The sequence below is a fragment of the Amblyomma maculatum genome, chromosome 11 (assembly GCF_055883805.1).
Source record: "Amblyomma maculatum isolate TAMU_Amacu chromosome 11, ASM5588380v1, whole genome shotgun sequence".
Classification (NCBI taxonomy): Eukaryota; Metazoa; Arthropoda; class Arachnida; order Ixodida; family Ixodidae; genus Amblyomma; species Amblyomma maculatum.
Window position 1 is genome coordinate 65,946,931 of NC_139354.1, and position 21,329 is coordinate 65,968,259.

Here is a 21,329-nt window from a genome sequence, read left to right on the forward strand (position 1 = left end):
GAAGGCTGTTGTGCCATGGTGGAGTTTTTAGCCTGGTCCTGAGTTAAATCAGAGGAGGTAAACCAGGGAACCTCAGGAGGCAAACCGGAGGATGGTAGGGCAGCGGTCTTGACAGAATCTTGATGTTCAAGATCCTCGCCTAAGGCTGCAAAGGAGTTATGCAGAGTTACTTCACCTTGGGAAGTGAGCTCTTGCGAGGGTCCGGAGGAACGAGGCTTGCGGAGGCGGCTCGCAGTTGCGAGTACCTCGTCCAGTGCCTTGAGCTGGAAGGCAAGGTCTTCTTTTCCAGCTGGAAAGGTAGTAGATGAAGTGTTGCTCTCACCAGATATGACAGCCTCGAGTGCCTGGAGAGACGCCTCTGGCTGTCCGGTAGGGAGCAAAACAGGTGATCGGCACGAGTCGGACGACTCGGCTGTCGCAGCGGCATCGTCGGTGACCTTGCGCTGTTGGCGCTTGGCCTTCCCTTTGCGCTGAGGCTTGGGAGGTGGGTTGTCGGCAGGATCCTTCAGGAATTGCGCCGCTCTCAACCGGGTCACAGGGGGAGATGGGCTGCGTTTTGGAAAGTCGTAGCTAAGTAAATTTGTCTTGTGTCCATCATGGTGCCGTTAGTTATATGTGTCTCTGGTAATTGCTAATCAAACTGATGGAAACGATAGTAACGTTCAAACATTAAGATTAATAAAAATTAACAACAGGAAGGGAAATGTCAAAATTAATCCATGTACGTATTGTGCAATGTAAATTAAACAGAAACGTTTGGCACTAACTAAGTTTGGGGCCCCGAGTAGTAGCAGGCCTTTGCGCACATAGAGAATGGAAGGATGAGAAATGTTTTGATTAGAAAGAACGTGTATGTTGATCTGAGGAATGAACGGAGGAATCGACAGAAAAAAGGAAAGCAAGAAAAGAAAACCATCTCGCTTCCTTCACTGCGAAGGCAACCCAGTCGAAAAACCTAAAGTACCATGTCAACAGTACAAAATATTCTATAGGTCATTTGTGAACAACATATTTGCTTGTGGTTTCGTAGTACTTCTGTAGTACTGAAGGCCGCCAGTGGTAAACTACCTTTTCCGTAGTACTTTTCTGTAGTCTGTATTTTTCAGTACTATTCCGTTATAACTAAAGAAATTTGAAAACTAATATCTGGGTTTGATTTTCAACTGCTCTTAACGTCGAGGTTCACGACTGTACAATTGCGCAATTTTCGCTTGCTCCGGTGGTGTCCTCGGGCCGCTCACGTGCCCAAGGTAGTGGCGCCATCTGTTCCCTGTCGCTAATGCGTATGGCATCAGCTGCTCAAAAATTCTAACGGCCATATTCTGCCGAGTGTCCCTTGCTCACCAATTGATTTCTCTATAGAGCAGATTTAGTGCTACCCTTTATGTTCGCCAAAATGCGAATGCTATGGTCTAAAAATGACACGCGACTGCTAGCAGTGGTTTGAATACACCACAATTAAGGGATTCTCTTGATGAGATGTGTAAATCGCTGTCAGATTGATGCCTTCTCAACGGTCCACAGCTTAGCATTAAGCTACCGCTATCTAGAAAGTAGGCGTCATTGCTGCATTGGCTTCGCCGAGTTAAAGAGCCATCAACGATTGTCCATTCTTATTTAGCAAAAAGAAGCAAAGTTAAGATACGTCCTGATCAGCGCCCATGGGCTTATTGGGAAAACGTACAGTGGTGGCTGTGGGTGCTGTTGAAAGGCACCGACCGGTCGGAAAAACTGCACAAAAAATTTCTGTTGTTAGGACTGAATTTCTGTGCGGTTGTTGACGGGAAACCGGTTTTGACAACGGAACGTTCGGTAGTAACATCACAAATGTCTGTAATTACAGCAAAAAGTACTAAATAACTACATACAACAGAAATATACTACAGAAAACTACAAAACTACAGAAAAGTATTACAGAAAAACATAAAAATCTTACGTTTCCGACAGAAGTGCAGAATGTTTTGGCGTATTTTTGATGCGGTTCTGTAGGTTTTGTCGACTGGGAAATTTGTTCGCTAGGAGCACGCTGACATGCTCGTTGTTTTTTTGTTTTTAATTAGCACTATCTATCATTATATAAATGTTTAAGCTGAGGTTATCCCACTTGTAACAATAAAAGTTCGGGCAATTCTTACGAAACTAAATAAATTTTTATAATACAGTATTTAAAGGCATATTTAAAAAAAAAACGCTAGTCGTCGACTATTCACTAAAGCACGGAATATGACAAAAGTACCAGTTTTTACATTTGACTCGTAACAAGGCTCACTTATTTTCAATTTCCAATAATTCTCAGGGTGTTTCAGTATTGTGTTCCATTACCTGGAGAGCCATGAATGTATATTTTAAGATATTTTCATGCAGGACATATTTTTCCGCGGGCAGGACTGTTTACATACAAATTATGCTTCTGTGTGGGGTTCTTACACCACGCTGTCAAACAGCCGGTGTGCAGTAAAGTCATGTTGCTTTCAGCAATGCGCACCTGCTTTCCAGAAAGGATAAGTGCATAAAGTGTTGTTCACATAATCGTTAAGGCAGGCTCTTTACCTGATGTATTTATATTATTCTTTTTTTCAGCTAACAAATGTTGATGAGTTGATTTTTGTCACGAAGCAGACAAAACGCTTCTACGGTGCCCCCAGAACCCTATGTCAGGCGATGATGAAGCTGCGTTATATCGGTGACAACAAATTTGAATACATTGTTTACTATGCCCCTCCGTTTGCACGGACCCATGTGTGAGTGCTTAAGAATTTCTGTTATTCTTCGTTTATCTCAATTCATTTCCATTAGCATTATAAGAAGAGAGGTTCTGGATACATTTTGTTGGTCTCCTAAATTTCCAGAAAAGCATTTGTGACAACGCTTCAAACTGGTGTGACTGCCAGAGATGCGGGCCGTCGTTTTCATCATAATGTCATATCTTATCAAACATCGCAACGTAAGTTTTTTTTTTTCCAAGAGCTTGTTTGATAAATGATAAAGTGCATTCGGCACAGATTAAAAAAAACGTGTGAAAGATGAGGGGCTATAGAGTTTTGTGAAGAGAAGCTGTTATTACCTCATTAGTGTGTTACAATAAATTGCACTGAATATCCGAGGGCCACAATGTCACAGAGAGTGGGTGAAATTCAATGCTTGAAAATGCATAAAGGGTTGTTTTAACAAAGCACTGAGCGCAGTTTCTGAAATAAACTTTGCGGACGCTAGCCTTGAAAACTATACTTCTGAATGAAAACATGCCGAAACTCAGGTTGGCACATTGATGGCACATAAACCGGTGTTGAGCTTAGGTCCTTGAAGGAGCTCACGTTTTCACGACCTCAGCAGAGAACAGATCCACGGGCACCTGGCGTTTCCCGAAAACAACACAGGACTCTATTTACAGTTTTTATAACCAATAGATAGTTTGGAGACAGATTTCTTATTTTGGCCCACAATGTTGAACTTAGTGATTATTACTCAGTGGATAAAAGTATTGCTGCTTATATTGTAAATAGGTTTGTGACGTGGCATAGAAGATGCAGTTATTTTGCATCGCAAGGTGGTGTGTGAAAATAGTGTTTTCGATGTGACGTTACTGCCCTTCGCCTGATGGGCGGAGTCATTCTGACCATGATGTGGGGGATAAGAAGAGTCAGTACATAGGCTGAGCAAACATGGGACTAAATGCATTTAACCCCATGCCAGAAGGTAAACAATTAAGCTGACATAAAGTAACCAAATAATTTAGTTTTAACAAGCCGTGCATGCAGGACTGAATTTATCGTTTTTACAAAACAGGTTCTTTATTCAAGTTGTATGGGTCGCTAATAAACGTTGCATAATAACCACGTTAGGTCTGTAAATACAGTGACTGTCGCACCACGATGTCAGAATTTCAGCTTAAATTGCAGGAAATATTTCAAGGAAAATCATTTCAAAAATAATTAATTTGTACACTACTTCTTAGGAGCTATGCCTGCAAAAGCATATGACTTATTTTGCAGTAGACGTTGCAGTGCAGGACATAATTCGCAGTCGAAAATCTTTTAAGCTGCAGGATAAGGTGCGATATGATACCAAGTACGTACATTCGGCTGTCGTCATAAATCAATAATTGGTCTCGACGGGATGTCACACGATAAATGCAACCTCGAAATTGCAGCTCGGTGCTGCATCTGTACTGTAGCTGGAATGCTAGTTCCTAAATTTACGTTAAGGGGAATATGTTCGGCAGTCATCGTAAATTTTCGGCGAAATATAGATCTGCGCGGAAAGTTGACTTCACTGTGATTTAAATATCTATTTTCTGTCAACAACTGTGGTTGGTATTCATGGTTTGTCGCCTAAGTCAGTAGGCTCTCTTATTAAGCATGAACGAGGCATAAATGCGTCGCTCTTTTCCCGCTACATCTAAATAACACATTGGTACACTGCAGTTACGAAAACGTTTGTGATGTAGATGGGAGAAGGGGCATGCGGCAGGAAAGTGTGGTGACAAAATTGTATTACACGAACAAGAGTTCAATCAGGACAATGTGAAGACGAATCAAACTTAAAATCAATGCAGCTTGCCACAAGCATATTGTGCTCAGCCATGAAAGAGTGTCAGGCTTGAACTGCAGCAAAAGTAATATGTTGCTCAGCGTGAAGTGCAGCAGGAAATGTTTTTTTTTAGTTCAACCTCAAGTCGAAGTAAAAAATTTAGGTTAGCTTCTAACCTTTGTGTTCCGTATCTTTTGAGATGAGCAAATTTTAAAGAATCTTAGTCTAGCGCTTTCTAATTTTATTTGCTTGCGATATAAACCATAAAATAGGATACAAATGAACAAAACCTATTTCGGAGCTCTTTCTTACTTTGTCAGTTGAAGGTGTACAGTAACTTACAAATTTAGGCAGTACTCTTTAATGACGTTTCTCGCATATCCAATAAGCTGTTTCACATACTGAAGAAATCCATTTCAGCAAACTAAGGAGCTATATCCACACGAGCTAAAAAGACAAGACACAGCAATGAAATTAATAGTACATGTACAGTCGTGAGCAAAAATGGTATACACCACTCAAAGGGTGGCGCTGCTCAAGAAAACTGCATCCCAACTTTATCTAGCAACAGCTATCTAAGATCGAGACAATAGTGGTGGGGCCCCATTTTGTCCACAGGAATGTGTCGATGTCGCTGTACCTTACGCTGTGGCTAGATGGCATTTCTATGCAGTTTTCCCGAGCTCTGTAACTGGCTGAGTGTTGTATACCACTTTCGCTCACGAGTGTACATGTAGCCAAGGACGCTAAGAAGAAATCAGGCTTCAGGTGCTTCTGAAAAAAAAAACATGACACTGAATGTCGAAGGCATCGAGTGCTCATACGAGGGTGGATGCGGACTAAGATAAATCCTTCATTATGAAGGCAGCAAAGCCGGGTCAACTATGCGGTGCTACCGTACTTTGGTCTGACAGGTAAGCGGAATTTGGCTTGATCGCGAAGCACTTAATGTTTAGTGCTATTGAGTGAGAGGCGTTGCAAGTTCATTTATTATGCTTTCAGTGTGTAAAACGCTCTGTCTGCTTTTCATGCCCTGGGTCAAGGCACACACCTTAATAACAGCTACCAAACTCATCCAAAGATAAGTAATAAAATATAGGGCACCGGGGCACAAGCAAGTTCGAAGAAGAAATGAAAATGTAAGGTGTAAGATTGCAGGTAGAAAAATGAGAGTGAACTCAGTGTCTTACATGATCATCGCAGCCTTCTCTATTGGGTGCCAGATGTTCGTTATCGTCTTAGTTTTTTCATCAACTTTGTAGCACTACCTTTATTCAGACGTTGGAGTTGCCTGATAACTAATGGCTGCATAAAAAATTCTCTTTACCAAAGAGGAAGCTTGTAAACACCTGGGATATACATGTTAAAACTACCGCTGAAAAGCAATTTTTTAAAAGCGCAGGCAGTCCTAATGAAATCTATGGCTTCTAGAGGACGTGGAAGATATGTACAGCATTAGCTTTGGCTTCCATGCGTCGTATTGTGGCAATTTTTTGGGTTCAGGGACAGCAGGCTTTAAACTAATCAAATTTGCCGCAGAAAAAACTGCAGAATAAGCATTTTCTGTGCACACTTGAGCTAGCCAAGATTTCAGGTCCACATTAACGCCAATTTTGCCATAGTGACATTATCTTGTCACAGTGTCCCAGTGCATGCCTAGAGCATGAGTGGATGTGCATTGTAAATGTTTGATGGTCAGTGTAGTGCTTTATTGCGAGGAAAGTGTTCCAATTGCAGAAGTTTCGTATAGGCATGTTTCAAAATTAGTGTGCACTGTCTCCATTTGTCGATTGTTCGAAGAATAAGCATCAGCTTCCACATACGTCAATAAAGCTTATCAAAGAAAAGCGCTTACTTTTAAAATATATCCCCATTTGTCTTCTTTCATGGCCTGATAGAATTTCATTTTGTTCTCTACTTCAATCTTGCAAGGACCACCAATAAGGTGAATGTCTCATCTACGAACGTGCGTGGCATTATTAATAGACAACAAGCGCACGACTGCACAGTATGTTTGGTTAAATTGCTTGACTTGGTTGAATTACAGAAGCATAGCTTTGAAATCGCAACATAAGTAATGCAGCCACTACCATTTCTTCTTGTTACAAGTCTGCAATATAATAATCTGCTGGATTCGTATGCAAGTTCGCCGTTTGTTCTGAGGTGACAGTAATCATTTTTTTCTACACCCGGAATAGAAATTGTAGCGTTTTATGTTTAGCGTTGTTGGCATAGAGAGTAGTGACAGTGAATAACATTTTTAGATTGCCGGAAAGAAGCCAGATTCTCTGCAAGATCTTCAATGGTGCTCTGAATTGTAACAAAAATATTGCGCTAATGACGGAGACAAGATGAGGTGTTTCTAATAGTGAGTCATGGGTTCACAGATGTTCCAACTAGGCGCAGCAAGTGTTCCACCTATATATTGTGCAATATAGGTTTTCTCCCGTGCTTTCTAGTTCGCTTATTTAATATGTGTGTTGAAATTGTTTTACTCCTCGTTGGATTCAAACTCTTATTAGAAGACACAAGGAGAGGCTTTCATCATAAAAATTCGGTAGATCCGGTGGCTCTCATGCTTTACCTGACATCGATTACTTGTATAAAATCTTGAATTCTGTGAAACATGGCGTCCTGAGCTCAGCCTTAATTTCATCACAAGCACCGCGCCCATGGTAGGCCAAAAACTGAGGCAGCACGCCTGGTAGCTCTGAAATTTTAAACAAAATCATTAACGTGTTTTGAAGCGCTGTCTAGGCCTTATGCTACATCCAGCAATTTTCCGGTCCCACTAAGAATTCTTTTAATACACTCAAGACAATGAAAGTGTACTTATCCTACCGGCTGACAAAAGAAAGGCAAAGACTGTGTTAAGCTGTAATCAGTAAGGCCTTATGTATGATGGGTAGCGCAAAATAATCGAACCAAGCAGGAACCTGGCATTCCGAAATAACCACCCTGCCCATGGGTAATGCTGGCATGCTCGCACGACTTCGCTAGCAGGGCTTAATATCTATGTCGTTATATGTTTCTTGTGGTGTGTTAACTTACGACGGTATGTTGATGATGTATAAGATAATAGAGGCACAAGCATGCAATACTGACTAGGTGGATTTTAAATTGCATGCATGTGAACTAGGATACACAGCTGGAGCATCCGGCGAGAACCGATAACTATATCGAGTCATGCCCTCAAGAACAAATCTTAAGTGTACTTTTTTTCGTGTTAGTGGACAGCAAATATATCTACAATATTGGGTGCAACGCGTGACTGATGTTCAGTGATTTAGGTCGTTTCAGTGGCATTCTGCAGCTTTATTTTGATGTCTTGTTTCCACCTCTATACTGCGCTCTGCTGTTTTGTTGTGCAGCCATCGCTCTGCCCTTTCGTAAAATGTTTATGGCTAGATATCAGCCCTATGAAAATTCTCATTGAGAAAACTTTCGTTGCCCTCCCCCGTGCTATACTAATCATCGAACTGCGTGACAGTACCATGGGCTTTCCTGATTATGTGCGGCCGAACTGCGTGATAGTACCATGGGCTTTCCTGATTATGTGCGGCTCATGAAGAACTCATCATCTCAAGCCCGTACAAATAGAGCCAAACTAGTTCAAACATCTCATGTCTTATATAGAAATTCGTGTTAAAAAATTCTTGAAATATGTTTTATCAATCCTCTGTATATTATTCCTTGTGGCTATTTTCCCCAGAAACGTTTTGTTCTTTTGATAGAATTGTGCGCTTTAAATTTTACATCTGTCAGGACTGGTGGGCGTCGGTTAGCCATTAATGTTTGGACGCATATTGTATTTTGTGTTATTCCTAAAGCCTTGAGATTTGGCTGTTCATGCATTATAATAAACATATTTTATGGCCTACAGCTGCAACAAATTTTTTTTTTCTGGCCGCCGTAATCGCTGGAGTTGCAGATAAGCAGTTATTTTTCTTGGCGACTTTGCGCTGTATGAGTGTGATTGCGTTTTTTTTTTTCAGTGTGGCAGAGAAACATATACAAAGACATAATTTCAATCTTTTTGGGATGACCAATGATCTGGTGTATGAGTTCGTGATATCCCGGACAGGTTGCGGAGTTCGCCTTGCGGCAAATTTTGTCTGAAAGGGTGTACAACAATATTAGCTTTCCCTTCAATAATGGTTAATGACTGCTACGTATTGTAGTTTACTTGAGAAATTTGATATACGTCGCAGTATATTATGCGGCCATAAAATTGCAATTTTCTTGGATACGAAAGGGACATGATAGCAGTGGATGAAATGCGCCTTCGTTATATGACCAATTTTTGAATGAAATTCGTTGTAGACTTGCTGGCGTTGGCGTTGTGAGGAATAAAGGGTTGGCATGGCTCTGGCGGATGAAAACTTGCGAATGGAAATACTGGGACATATCGCAAGCAGGTGCCTGATGTCACGTGATGACTTGATAGGGTGGATTAGGCAGGAGCTTGCAATTTGAGCCTCGGATTTAACTTAAGGGACTTTTCAAAATTAAGAAGTAAAGGCTGGGCTGCCAGGGTATTCAAGCGCTTTTCAAAGACTGTGGGAAGTGTGTCTTATATTTTTAAAGTTGCCTTTAGCTTTTCGATGTACGGTAGAACATGGTAGATATGGATACAACTTGAGACATGTGTATTTATTGTCTATCATAGTTCTTGCACAGCAACAAAAGATGACACGGTTAGCTGGAAACAATAGACATTGATGCTGAGTGTGATTCTATAATGTCGGGATTAGGTGTACCACCAATTTTGAGGAAACGAGTTTATATTATTTGTTGTGCCGGTTGGTACGTATTTAGTTTTCCTGTTGTCCAATTGGATTGGTAAAACGTTTATTCGGGGCCTGCAGTAGAACGCGCGCTCGCGCGCACGCGCTCCGGACGGGGCCTACGTCGTCCTCTGGGCACCGGCCGCGCGGCCTGGGTCCCCGCTCGCCGTGGCCGGCTCGCTGGTTCCCTGCCGGGCCAGCGCCTTGATGACCTGCTGGACGGCCCAGAGTTGCTCCTCTTGATTGTCGCTCCCTGCGGCTACTTCCAGTCGCGGCGGGATCCTCCCAGACTTAGCTTCTTCCTGGTACTGGGTACGATTCCACAGCATGTGTGCGAAGCCGGCAGTCTCCGTCCGGCAGACTCTGCATTTGTCTGTCGGGTGCGTCTCGGGATACATTCTATGCATCAGCAACGGACTAGGGAGTGAGCCCGTCTGTAGCTGTCTGAATAAAACGGCTTGCTCTCGACTGAGCCCCGAGCAAGGAGGTGGAAGAGTTCTGCGAGCTAGGCGGAACACGTTGGTTATTTCGTTGTAGTCCGTCATTCGGTCTTTGGTGCTGAACCACAGCGGCCAGTCGACCGAGGCGCGGTCCGCTAGCGCGCGCGCCTCGGCGTGTGCCGTCTCGTTGTGGTTGGCGTTGCGGTCTGACGCCTCGCCCGCGTGCGCCGGGAACCACTTGATTCTCACTTGTCTGCTGCCATTGTCGTTTTTGGTTGTCTGCAGTATGCGCACAACTTCTTTCGCTATCCTGCCTTCGGCGTAATTTCTCACCGCCTGCCTCGAGTCGCATAGCACTGTGTGGTAGTCGCGGTCGGCGATGGCCAGGGCGATGGCCACCTCGTCCGCTTGCTCTGCCTTGGTGCATCTCGTGCTGGCGGTCGTGCGAACGGTGCCGGTCGCGTCGACGACGACCGTCGTGAACCCGTGTATCTTGGCATACTCAGCTGCGTCAACGTAGCGTGCGTGTGTGTCGGCCGCGTGCTGGCCTATCAGCGCCTTGGCTCTCGCTGCTCTCCTCCCTTTGTTATACTCCGGGTGCATGTTCTTCGGTACCGAGTCCACTCTGATGTTGCGCCTGATCTCATCGGGGACGGAGAGCTGCGTCTGCTCCCTGCCTTGATATCCAATTCCCAGGTTGTCCAGGATTTTCCGGCCGGCCTTGGTCGTAGACAGTCTTTCGAGCTGTGCGGCACGTTGGGCCTCCGCTATCTCCTCCAGCGTGTTGTGCACCCCTAGCTGCAGGAGGCGTTTGGTGCTCGTCGTTTCGAACAGTCCCAGTGCCGTCTTGTAGGCTCTGCGGATGAGTATATCTATCTTGTTTCTCTCGCTCTTGTTTCACTTGTGGTAGGCCGCCACGTACGCTACGTGACATACGACGAACGAGTGGATCATTCTGATCAGGCTCTCTTCCTTCATTCCACTTTTCTTGTTCGTGACTCGTTTGAGTAGTCTCGTGGCGTTCGCCGCTTTCGCAATGAGCCGGGTGACGGTCTCGCCGTTTCTGCCGTGCGTGTCGATCGTCATCCCCAACACTCTGATCTTGTTGACTCTTGGGATCGCGTTTCCCTCTCTGGTCTTGACTTTGATTGCCTCGTACTCTCTCGGGCTGCTCTTAGGTTTGCGGTGCTTGACGGGCGGGTAGACGAGGAGCTCCGACTTGCTTGGCGAGCATCTGAGCCCTGTTCCGTCGAGTTGGTCTTCGATCGCATCAACGGCCGCTTGTAGGGTGGATTCGATGTGGGCATCGCTGCCCCCTTCCACCCACAGCGTTATGTCGTCCGCGTTATGTCGTCTGCAGTTGCGTTGCGATTTTAAGCGTTCGAAACTGAGGCAATTTGCTTAGCGTTAACCTAAGTTTTCTGAAAACCCCATGTCCAGAGATACATATTTGTTGTAAAAAGAGTACTTTTCCGGATAAATTACTGCGCCAAGGGTTATATCTCATGGCAGGAACAACTTCGCACCACAAGAGCAGACACCGACATACCATCTTTAACTCTAACGTCCTTGTCGTTTAAAACATCGCCCAAATCCTCCTCGCCGTCTCCCCATATCTCGACTACACATTTCACACACCCCTCATTTATTTATTTATTTATTTATTTATTTCTTCAAAGGTCTCGGTTGAGACATTACATGAGGGAGTGGACGGTATCTGGCAAACAATGGTAAAAAATGTTAAGATGAAAGGTTGGCGACGCTCGGCTTGAATTCTAGTGGGTTGACGATAATGGCAACTTCGGTGGGCAGGTCATTCCAGTCTCGTGCAGTAGGCTGAAAAAATGACTGCTGAAATGTCACAGTATGGGCTTGTAGGGGATACACTGCGTTACTATGGCTGAACCGGGCGATGCGGTGGGCTCTTTTTATGTAGGGGTTATCAAGAGGCAAAGAATGGCAAAGAAAATTTATGAAAAAGGTTAAGACGTGCTATCTTACGGCGCGAGGCTAGGGGGGGGGGCAAGTCGATTCGAGTTTTTAGTGCTGAGATGCTTGAGTGGTAGGAATAATTTGATAGAATGAATCGTGTTGCGCGGTTCTGAACCAATTCGAAGGCGTTAGTAAGATTAACGTGGTGCGGATCAAAAATAGCGTTAGCATACTCAAGCTTGGGACGCACAAAGGTTTGAAAAGCAAGCTGTTTAATAGGGGGAGCAGCGAGTGAAATGTTGCGGCGTAAATAACCTAGAGCACAATTAGCAGAATTTATTATGTGATTAATATGACAGGTCCAAGTTATGTCACGCGAGATATGCACACCAAGATATTTGAATGATTCGGATGTTCCAATCTGCAGGTTATTAATATTATAATTAGGCGCTATGTATTTACGACGACGGTGAATGGACATTAACACGGTTTTACAAATATTTAATGACATGAGCCATGTTTTACACCAGTCCTGTTTGCGAATAAGGTCAGTTTGTAATGCGAGATCGGCGGTGGAGTTAGTAATGCTTCGGTAAACGACACAGTCATCGGCAAAGAGTCGGATATGAGAAGAAATGTTACACGGTAGGTCATTAATATATATCAAAAAAGGAGGGGCCTGAGTACCGTTCCTTGAGCTACCCCTGAGAGCACAGGTGTTAAGGATGAAGAGTGTGAATTGGCACATACGAAATGCTGACGGTTAGATAAAAACCCTCGAATCCAGTTCAGAACACATGGATGAATATTAAGGCGCGATAACTTTAGTAAGAGACGACCATGGGGAACCTTATCGAACGCTTTTTCGAAGTCTAAAAACACTGCATCAGTCGGGATATTACGATCAAGGTTTAAATGTAAGTCGTGCAGGAAGAGTGCCAGTTGGGTGTCACAGGAATGATTCTTGCGAAAAACATGCTGGCTTGAGTGAAAAAAATTAACGGATGATAGGAAGGTAGCAATATGCGAGTATAAAACATGCTCCATTATTTTACAAGAAACGCTTGTTATGGAAATCGGGCGGTAGTTACTCGGCGATGATCGGCTTCCTTTCTTGACGACCGGGATGACCTTGCCCACTTGCCAGTCGCGTGGAATCGAACCGGTGTTCAGGGATTCCTGGAATATGAGCGATAAGAACAGGCTACACGTATGTTTAGTATTTTTTAGCACTTTGGCGTTGATACCGTCCACTCCAGTAGATGACGAGTTCTTCAATGACTCAATTACCTTGACTATGCCGACGGGATGAAATGTGATATTTTGCATGAGCGGGTGCGTAAAATATGGTGGATCTGGAACATTGTTAAGGGGTTCATTAGTAAAGACCGCACTGAATACTGTGTTAAGAAAATCTGCAACCTCAGTGTCGGGAATAGGAGATCTAGAGCTACTGTTAAGTGAAATCTCATTACATTGATTAGGGCTAATGGTTTTCAAAAATCGTTTTGGGTTAGTCTGCAGCATAGATGGTAAAGTAGTAGAAAAAAACTTCCGTTTAGTCTCAGCGGTTAACTTGTCGTATTCTTTTGCGACAGCATGATACTTCTGCCATGTGGAAGAAGAGTTAGACAGCTTGGCCGACCGGAACAGGCGTTTTTTTCTTATTATTGAGTCGTTTGAGTGATACATTAAACCATGGTGATGTTATTCTTTCTGATATAGTAATGGTTGGAATGTAAAGACTTATAAGCCGATGCATCTCTGTTTTGAAAAGTAACCAGTTTGACTCGAGAGAATGAAGTGGATTTCGCGTTCGTTAAATCAGACAACTTCGTAACAGAGCACAAACGACATCCGTTTATTTTGGGTTACACCAGACGACTGACGCCCCAAGCATCTCTCCCTGGTTTTGACTTTGAACCCTTCTCGTCTTGGCTTGTCTGTCGACTCCGGGCTGTCTTGTTTCGGTTTCGATTTCGCAACACATTCCCCCCCGAAAATGACTTGTCATTTTTCTTCGTTTACGTGATCTCCAGGGGGTACAGGAGTTGGATTGGTCGCTTGAGAGATGATCCTCCAAGTAGCTTCAGCAGGCACGATCTCACCTTTCCGTCTCTTCCCGGAAACAGTTTCTCAATTCTTGCAATCTTCCATTGTTGCCGTGGCTGCAGGCCATCACGAAGGAGTATCAAATCCCCTTCCTTGAGTGTTTTTCCTTGGCGTTCATTCTTCTTTTGCACATTTCGCAGTTCCTCGAGGTACTCTCTTGTCCATCTGCGCCAGAAGGCTTCTGTAGTCTGCTGGCGTCGTACCCATAGTCTGTGAACTGATACGTTGACCTCATCTGCTTCGATTTTCCCCACACTAGGCAGCAATGTGAGGCGTCTTCCCGTCAAGAAGAATGAAGGGCAAAGGGGTTCCGGTTCTCCGGGTTCGTCGTAGACGTGAGTTAAAGGTCGAGAATTTAGGACTGCTTCAATTTCTGCCAGTACAGTGGTTAGCTCGTCGAAGGTCAGAAACTTGGATCCGATCACCTTCTTGAGCGCAAGTTTGGCTGATCCGACGAGGCATAAAAGCCACCTCACCATGGGGCGCGCTCCACTATGAACTTCCATTCGATTCGTGCTTTTGCGACGTAGTCAAGAACCTCTGATTTTCGGATAGAGCTCCATAGATTAATGAGATCTCTGTTGGCCTTTTTAAAGGAAAGCGCATTGTCACTGTAAATGACCCGAGGTACACCTCTTCTTGAGATAAAACGTCTGAGGGTCATCAAAAAGGACTCTGCGGACATGTCTTTTGCGAGCTCTAGGCGCACCGCTCTTGTTAAAGCGCAGGTGAACAGTGTGGTATAGTACTTGTACAGCGAGTTTTCTCCTTTCACCAGAAGTGGTTCCGCGAAGTCAACTTCTGTTACCTCAAATGGTTGAGCCTCGTTCACTCGATCAGTTGGAAGCGGTGCTGTCACTTCAGTGGCTGGACGGGCATTGTAGCGCTGACAGGTTATGCACCCTTTGATGATTCTTTTCACTAGCTGACGGGCTCGCACAACATGATACCTTTCTCTCAACTGTACCAGGGTATCTCTTGCTCCACCGTGAAGCACTTGCTGATGTGCTTGACGCACGAACAGTTCTGCTAGTCGATGTCGACTTGACAGTGCAACTGGATGACGTTCGTTGTACGACTTGCCGCTTTGTTGAAGTCTGCCGCTTATGCGCATGATACCATTGTTGTCAATAAACACTGGAATGTCTCTGAGAGGCGAGTCTGCGGGAAAGCGTTCGCCTTTTTTCACGCACTCAATTTCTCTTTTCAGGTCATCTCGCTGAGTTTGCCGTATCCAATATTTTTCGGCTTCATTCAGTTCAACCGCCGTCAATGAACCCTTGTCACTGCTCAGACGTCGCAACTTCTTGATGTATCTAAATACCCATGCAGTCACTCGGAACAGTCGTGTGGCACTGCTGTATCGATCTGTGTCCAACAGCATGGGAACTTCTGTGGCATTCGTCGCTTGAAGGACCTCTACGCTTCGTCTTTCTTCCTCTATTGGCGGAATGTTCCTTGGAAGCGAAGACATCTGTGGCCAAGCGTTATCCGCAGCCTTCATCCAGTGCGTTCCTTTCCACCAGGTGGAGCTCTCAAAGAGCTGATCAGTTGTAACTCCTCGAGTCATGATATCCGCCGGATTTTCTGACCCTGGGCAATGCCTCCACGCGGAGGTATCGGTAAGACGCTGGATTTCCATTACGCGATTCTTCACAAACTGCTTCCATTGCGACGGCTCTCCTAGAATCCAGTGCAGTGCTATCATCGAGTCAGTCCAGAAATACGTCGTTTGCGGTGGCTCTTTCAGGCTCTTCAGAATGTATTGATTCAGTCTGGCAGCCAAGAGGCACGCCATTAGTTCCAGTCTTGGCAGAGTCAGTGGTCTAATCGGGGCTACCCTTGACTTGCTGATTAGGATGCTCGAAGTTGTAATCCCATCCGCATCTGTTACGCAAATGTAGGCCACTGCTCCGTATGCCACAGGACTGGCGTCAGCAAACACGTGTAGGACTGTTTTCGTGGTAGGCTCGACAGTGTCGGATTTGTAGCACCGCTGCACTTGAACTCTTTCCAATTCGTTTAGTTCCTCACACCCCTGCACCCACTTCGTGTCTAGATCCGTCGGTAGGATATCATCCCATTCCACATTTCTCTGCCACAACTCCTGGAATAAAGCCTTTGCCCTGACGGTGAATGGAGCTAGCCATCCAAGTGGGTCATAGAGTCTCGCCGTAGTCTTGAGCACAGACCTTTTTGTGCTTGTACCTGGCTCGGATGGATCGCTTGCCAGTGGGGTGAATGTCAGGTTATCTGTGCTTGGGTTCCACGTCAATCCCAGCACTTTGAGAACTCCTGGGAGGTACCCGAGGTGCCTTGCTTCGCAGTCATCCGCCACAAATCGCTCGTTCAATGCCGGATTGTTGGATGCCCACTTGTGCAGTTTCATAGATGCCGCGCTGAATATTGTATTAGCTTTTTTATAGATCTTCAGCGCTTCGTCTTCGTTTTCTGCTCCCGTTAAAACGTCATCCACATACAAGCACTGCGCCAGTAGCGAAGCAGTCTCCGGATAGCCTCGTTCCATTATCTTCAAATGATGCTGGAGAGTCGCTGTCAACAAGAAAGGACTTGCGGTGGTTCCGAAGGGAACTCGCTTCATTCGCCAAGTGTGTATCTCGCCTGTTGCTCCATTTGCATCCGGTTTTGCATGGTGCCACAGAAAGCGCAATGCATCTCTGTCGTTCTCTCTGATCTCGATTTGCAAAAATGCCTTTTCCATGTCGGCTACCAAAGCTATTTTGTGGCTTCTGAAATTTAGTAACAGTGCTACAAAGTCGGCTGTCAAATTCGGACCACTTTCGAGGTTTTGATTCAGGGAATTTGCCTTCTGTCCATGCGATGAAGCGTCAAAAACTACTCGCAATCTCGTTATATTACTCGTTTCCCGAAAAACCGGCTGATGGGGCATGTAGTAGATTAGCTTTCCCTCTTCCTCTTTTTCTACTATCGGTTCAGCTATGCCTTCCATGCAATACTGTCTGATGACAGCGTCGTACTCCTCCAAGAGATGAGTTTTTCGAAAACGGTTTGTCAGTTGTGACAAGCGTTTTTCAGCAACTTCCTTGTTGTCACTTAAATCTATATTCTCCTTCCATGGAAGGGCTACCTCGTATCTAGAACCACTGCGCCTGATATTCTCTTCGAAAGAATCAAGCAGCTTGTGCTCCGCACAGCTGTCATCATCCGTGACTCGGATCGACTCGAGAGTCCAGAATCGTTCCAAGCAGTTTGCAGCTTCTCTCTCGGCAAGTGATACGCGAAGAGCAGTGATTTGCATGCATTGCGAGTCACAAGTCTTGTACCCTACTGGGCCCTGAATACACCACCCAAAGGGTGTCTCCACTGCTCGCAGTTTCCCGTTGAGCTTCTTGTTTCTTCCCGTTACAAGTTCCCAGTAGTGCTATGAGCCGATAAGCAGGTCAACGTCACCTCTTTCGTTATCGCAGGTCATGTCAGCGGCAGTCAGGGATCCAAGTAATTCTTTAATCTTGAGGTCAGGGATCGGGATCCTTTGCTCACAGATTATGTTGGTCTTAATAACTTCGATCTGATACATCTTCTTATTGTGCGCGGTTAGCGACACCAGCACTCTGTTAAAATCTCGTTGTGACTGGTGTCCGCCGAACACACCAACTTTCAGCGTTTCTTTTCCAACAATTTTACAACCGAGTTTTGCAGATGCTTTCTCCGTAATGAATGACCGTTGGCTTCCGCTGTCAAAGAGAGCACGTAAGTAGAGGGCTTTACGTTCGCCGACACACAATATCGTTGCCGTTTATAGCAGTACTTCTCGCTGTTTAGGTACTTCTGACGTAGACTGCAAGTTCACGGGGACAGTCGTCACATCGTTCACATTAGCCTTGACTTTCGGATGGGTGAATTCCGGATCACACATGGTTGTTGCGTGTCGTCCTGCACAAATTGTGCATCTAATCTTGCTTCTGCACTCGTTGGCACGGTGACTCGGTTTCACGCATTGAAAGCAAAGTCTTCCCGATCGTAACATTTCCTTCTTTTCTTCTAATGGAATGCTAGCACAGCAAGCGGCAGTTTCGTGGTCACTCTCCTTGCAAAAGAAACAACTTGGATTTGCGGTTTGGTGAAGTAGAGCTGCTGACGATTTAAATTTCGTTCCAGCGCTGTTCTTTTTACTCTCTGCTGGGCTGAACATCTTCGGCTTTGACGCCTGCTGCTTCTTACTCATACCCTGCTGCTTCTTACTCATACTTTGCTGCGCAACCAGGTTTTCGCGGCTTTGCACTTCGATCCTCAGAAAGTCAACAAGCTTGTTAAGTAATGACAGCGTACCTTTTGTAGCTGTTTCTCTTTCTGTTGACTCTCCCGATGCGTCGTCGTCCCGCAGCGGAATTCCTCTTCCGGCCGGGCTCCGTGTTATGGTTTCCGACCCCTCCTCCCTCGCCACGGTCCGATGGAAGCCGAGCAATAATTCTTTCGGCAGAGCGCGCTGTACGAGGGGGAAGAGAAGTGTTCCGTACGTTTCCTGCTCCTGGCCAAGCGCCTGCAGGCCGCGGATCCGGGAGACGAGGGTATCGTATAACCTCCGGAGGGAACGTATGTCTTCGGCGCTCCGCACTGGCTCGAGGTCCAAGAGCGCACGCATGTGCGCTTGCACAATGGCGTCCGCTTTGCCGAAACGTCTGGTGAGCAGCAATATGGCGTCGTCATAGCACTGCGATGTGGGAGGGAGGCCTTGTATCGTTCTCGCTGCTTCGCCTGTCACCACCGATTTTAGGTATCCGAATTTATCCAAGGTCGTCAGACGGTCGTTTTTGTGAATCATTTGCTCGAACTGCTCCCAAAATTCTTGCCATGACACTTCTTTGCCGTCAAATTTTATGAGCTCTAACCTTGGAAGCTTCACCTGGCAGGCCCCGTTCGTCGTGGCTGCGTCGTTGGGGGGTGATGCTTCTTTCGGCTGCCTCTTTCCTTGAATTTCCTCTTGGAGCTTCGCGATGTATGTAACGACCCGGTCGTCATACTCGATAGAATCCTCGTAGTCCTGCTCAGCTTCTTTCTTTGGCACTAGCGTCTCGACAGAGGCGTTAACTTCGTTCAGCTGAGTCTGCAGAGCGCTAATACCGTCTTTACACGGGCAGAGTTAACCACGGTTAGCGTAACTGTGGTTACGCGAAACCATGGTTATCCCATTTACACGGCAGACCAAACCATGGTTACACCCCTAACCGCGGTTATCGCAAACCGAGTTTGGCGACCTCGGTTTGCGTCGTTAACCGAGGTTATATATGGCGGCGTCTGTTGACGGAGGCATGCTCGTCGGCACCCGAGTGCGCGATGCGTACGAGCGTGTCTGCTTCAAAAGTGTACTCGTTTTCTCGTATTGAATAGGCGGTGTCTACTGTGCCACCCGGCGTCTTCGGTTACGGCCTACAGCCAAGCCTCTGCGTACTGAAGCCCCGTCCGGCCGTGTCTGCAGTATCGTTTGCGCGGCTTGGTGCTGAGCGCGGAACGTAAAAAAATGCGCGGTCTTAGCTTTATCATGAAAGTGCCCAAGTTCGCAACGCTTGCAGCGCGGGATGCTGCGAGCAGGCTGAGGTGCGTTACACTTACCGCGGCGGTGAAGCCTGCGAGCGCGGCGAACGACGGCGTGGTGCGTAACCCCTAGTCGTCGATAAGCCTAAATTATTTCTCTTCGAAGCCGCGACGGTCGGAGCTTTGTAACTGATCAACGCTGTCGAAATGGTTCACTCATGAAACTTCCTTATTGTGAATCCTATTCTGCCGCCATAAAATAACGATATAATTAACTTTGGCGACGCATGCAGATCTAGTATAAGCAGAGCGGTGAGCCGCAATGTACCGGCGGCAGCTGGCTTGAGCAGAAGCTTGATAGTATCGCGGTTATCGGTCTTGCCAGCAATTTGCCGCTAGTCAGTTATCCTCAAGAGTGATTCAATCCTCATATTCGGCTCAGTATTCCAGATGCCAATAAATTTAGCACGCTTTATTTCTGACGTCTGCGCTAACGAGCCGCCGTGTCGTTCGCGTACGGTCTGCGGGAGGAGGGGCCAACGCAGCGGTGTTTACGGTGTCCGATGAGGTGCTACCATCGTGCGGGGCTTGACCGCGCTGTTGACGCCTTGTCGGATGGCACTCCGGAAACTAAGTTAAAAATAAGATATTTGTAAATGCTGCTTCGTTCCGCAGATCACCCCGTCGCTTCGGTTGTACTTTATGGGCAATGGCGGCCGTAACCGAGAACGGTGGCGGGCAGTGTAAGCACAGCTAACCGCGATTGGCGGTTAACAGTGGTTAAGTTCGGTAACCGCGGTTGAGAGTAACCGTGGTTAAGCCGGCCGTGTAAAGAGGGTATAAGTCTCGCCAACAAAACACGGAGTTTTTTTACATTGTCCATGCGGCTCTTCATGCAGGAGTCAATATCGGAAAAGAGGCGGGTCACCTGAGACCGAAGAGCCGTTCTCTTCGCTTTGTGTCGTTCCATGTCGCTGCACTCTGGTAGCACTGGGCGGCGGCTTCGGGGTAGAAATTGGCTTTTTCTTCGTTATTAGTCGCCTCCAGGACTGGCAGTTGTCTTCGTTAGGTCGCGGCGTACATCCCGGGTTTCGGCACCAACGTTATCTTTATGTCACGTTCGTTAAATCAGACAACTTCGTAGCAAGGCACAGACGACACCCGTTTATTTTTGGTTACAGCAGACGACTGACGCCCCAAGCGTCTCTCCCTGGTTTTGACTTTGAAGCCTTCTCGTCTTGGCTTGTCTGTCGACTCGGGGCTGTCTTGTTTCGGTTTCGGTTTCGCAACAGTGGAAAGTGTGCAGCGAAGGTTTCGAAGTAATCTGATAATTCACGGTTCATACTGGCATAGTCTCCTTTATCATAAAGCGTAAGTGTTTTTTTTTATTTTTTTGTTTCTTTAGTACGTTGCAATAAAAAGAAGTATGTATCGTCAAATGATCGCTGAGACCGCGCAACAAGGTGATAGGAGTAAAATTATCAGGATGCGTTGTTAATACGAGATCTAGAACGTTGGACGAGTGGTCAGTAACGCGTGTGGGATCAGTGACGAGTTGAGTTAAGCGAAAAGTCATACACGTGTTTAAGAAATCGCTAGCCGGGATGCTTTTCGATAATGTAGCGGCGGGATTAGACCAATCTATTGTGGGAAAATTAAAATCACCGAAGAGAAGGATAGGGCTAAGGGGATATATGTTTTAGTTAACACATTTAAGGCATCATGAAATAAGGGGGTGAAAGAACTGTCAGCATTAGGAGGGCGGTAACAAATACCAATGAGGATGGGCGGATGTGTAGTAGTGCATCGAAGCCAAATCATTTCCAGTTGTGAAGAAGGTTAACAAATGAACAATGCAGATCCCGTTTAGTGGCGAGCAATACACCCCCACTGCGCGAGTTATCGGGTCTATCCTTCCGGAATATCTCAAAATCTGGGAGAAATGGAAGAATCTCAGAACCGTGAACTGATGCGTTAAGCCATGTTTCAGTTAGTAGTAAGATATCGCATGAAG

At 45.9% G+C, this 21,329-nt stretch overlaps 1 protein-coding gene across 1 annotated transcript in view; it reads left to right on the forward strand.

Annotated features, from left to right (window-relative positions):
• The window catches only part of LOC146174008 (uncharacterized), a 39,250-nt gene that overhangs the window by 11,356 nt on the left and 6,565 nt on the right, over positions 1 to 21,329 (forward strand). Inside the window, exons 2-3 of the mRNA XM_084583913.1 lie at positions 2,581 to 2,741; positions 2,850 to 2,944. Coding sequence (XP_084440039.1) covers positions 2,581 to 2,741; positions 2,850 to 2,944 — 256 coding nt within the window. The remainder of the gene's footprint in view (positions 1 to 2,580; positions 2,742 to 2,849; positions 2,945 to 21,329) is intronic.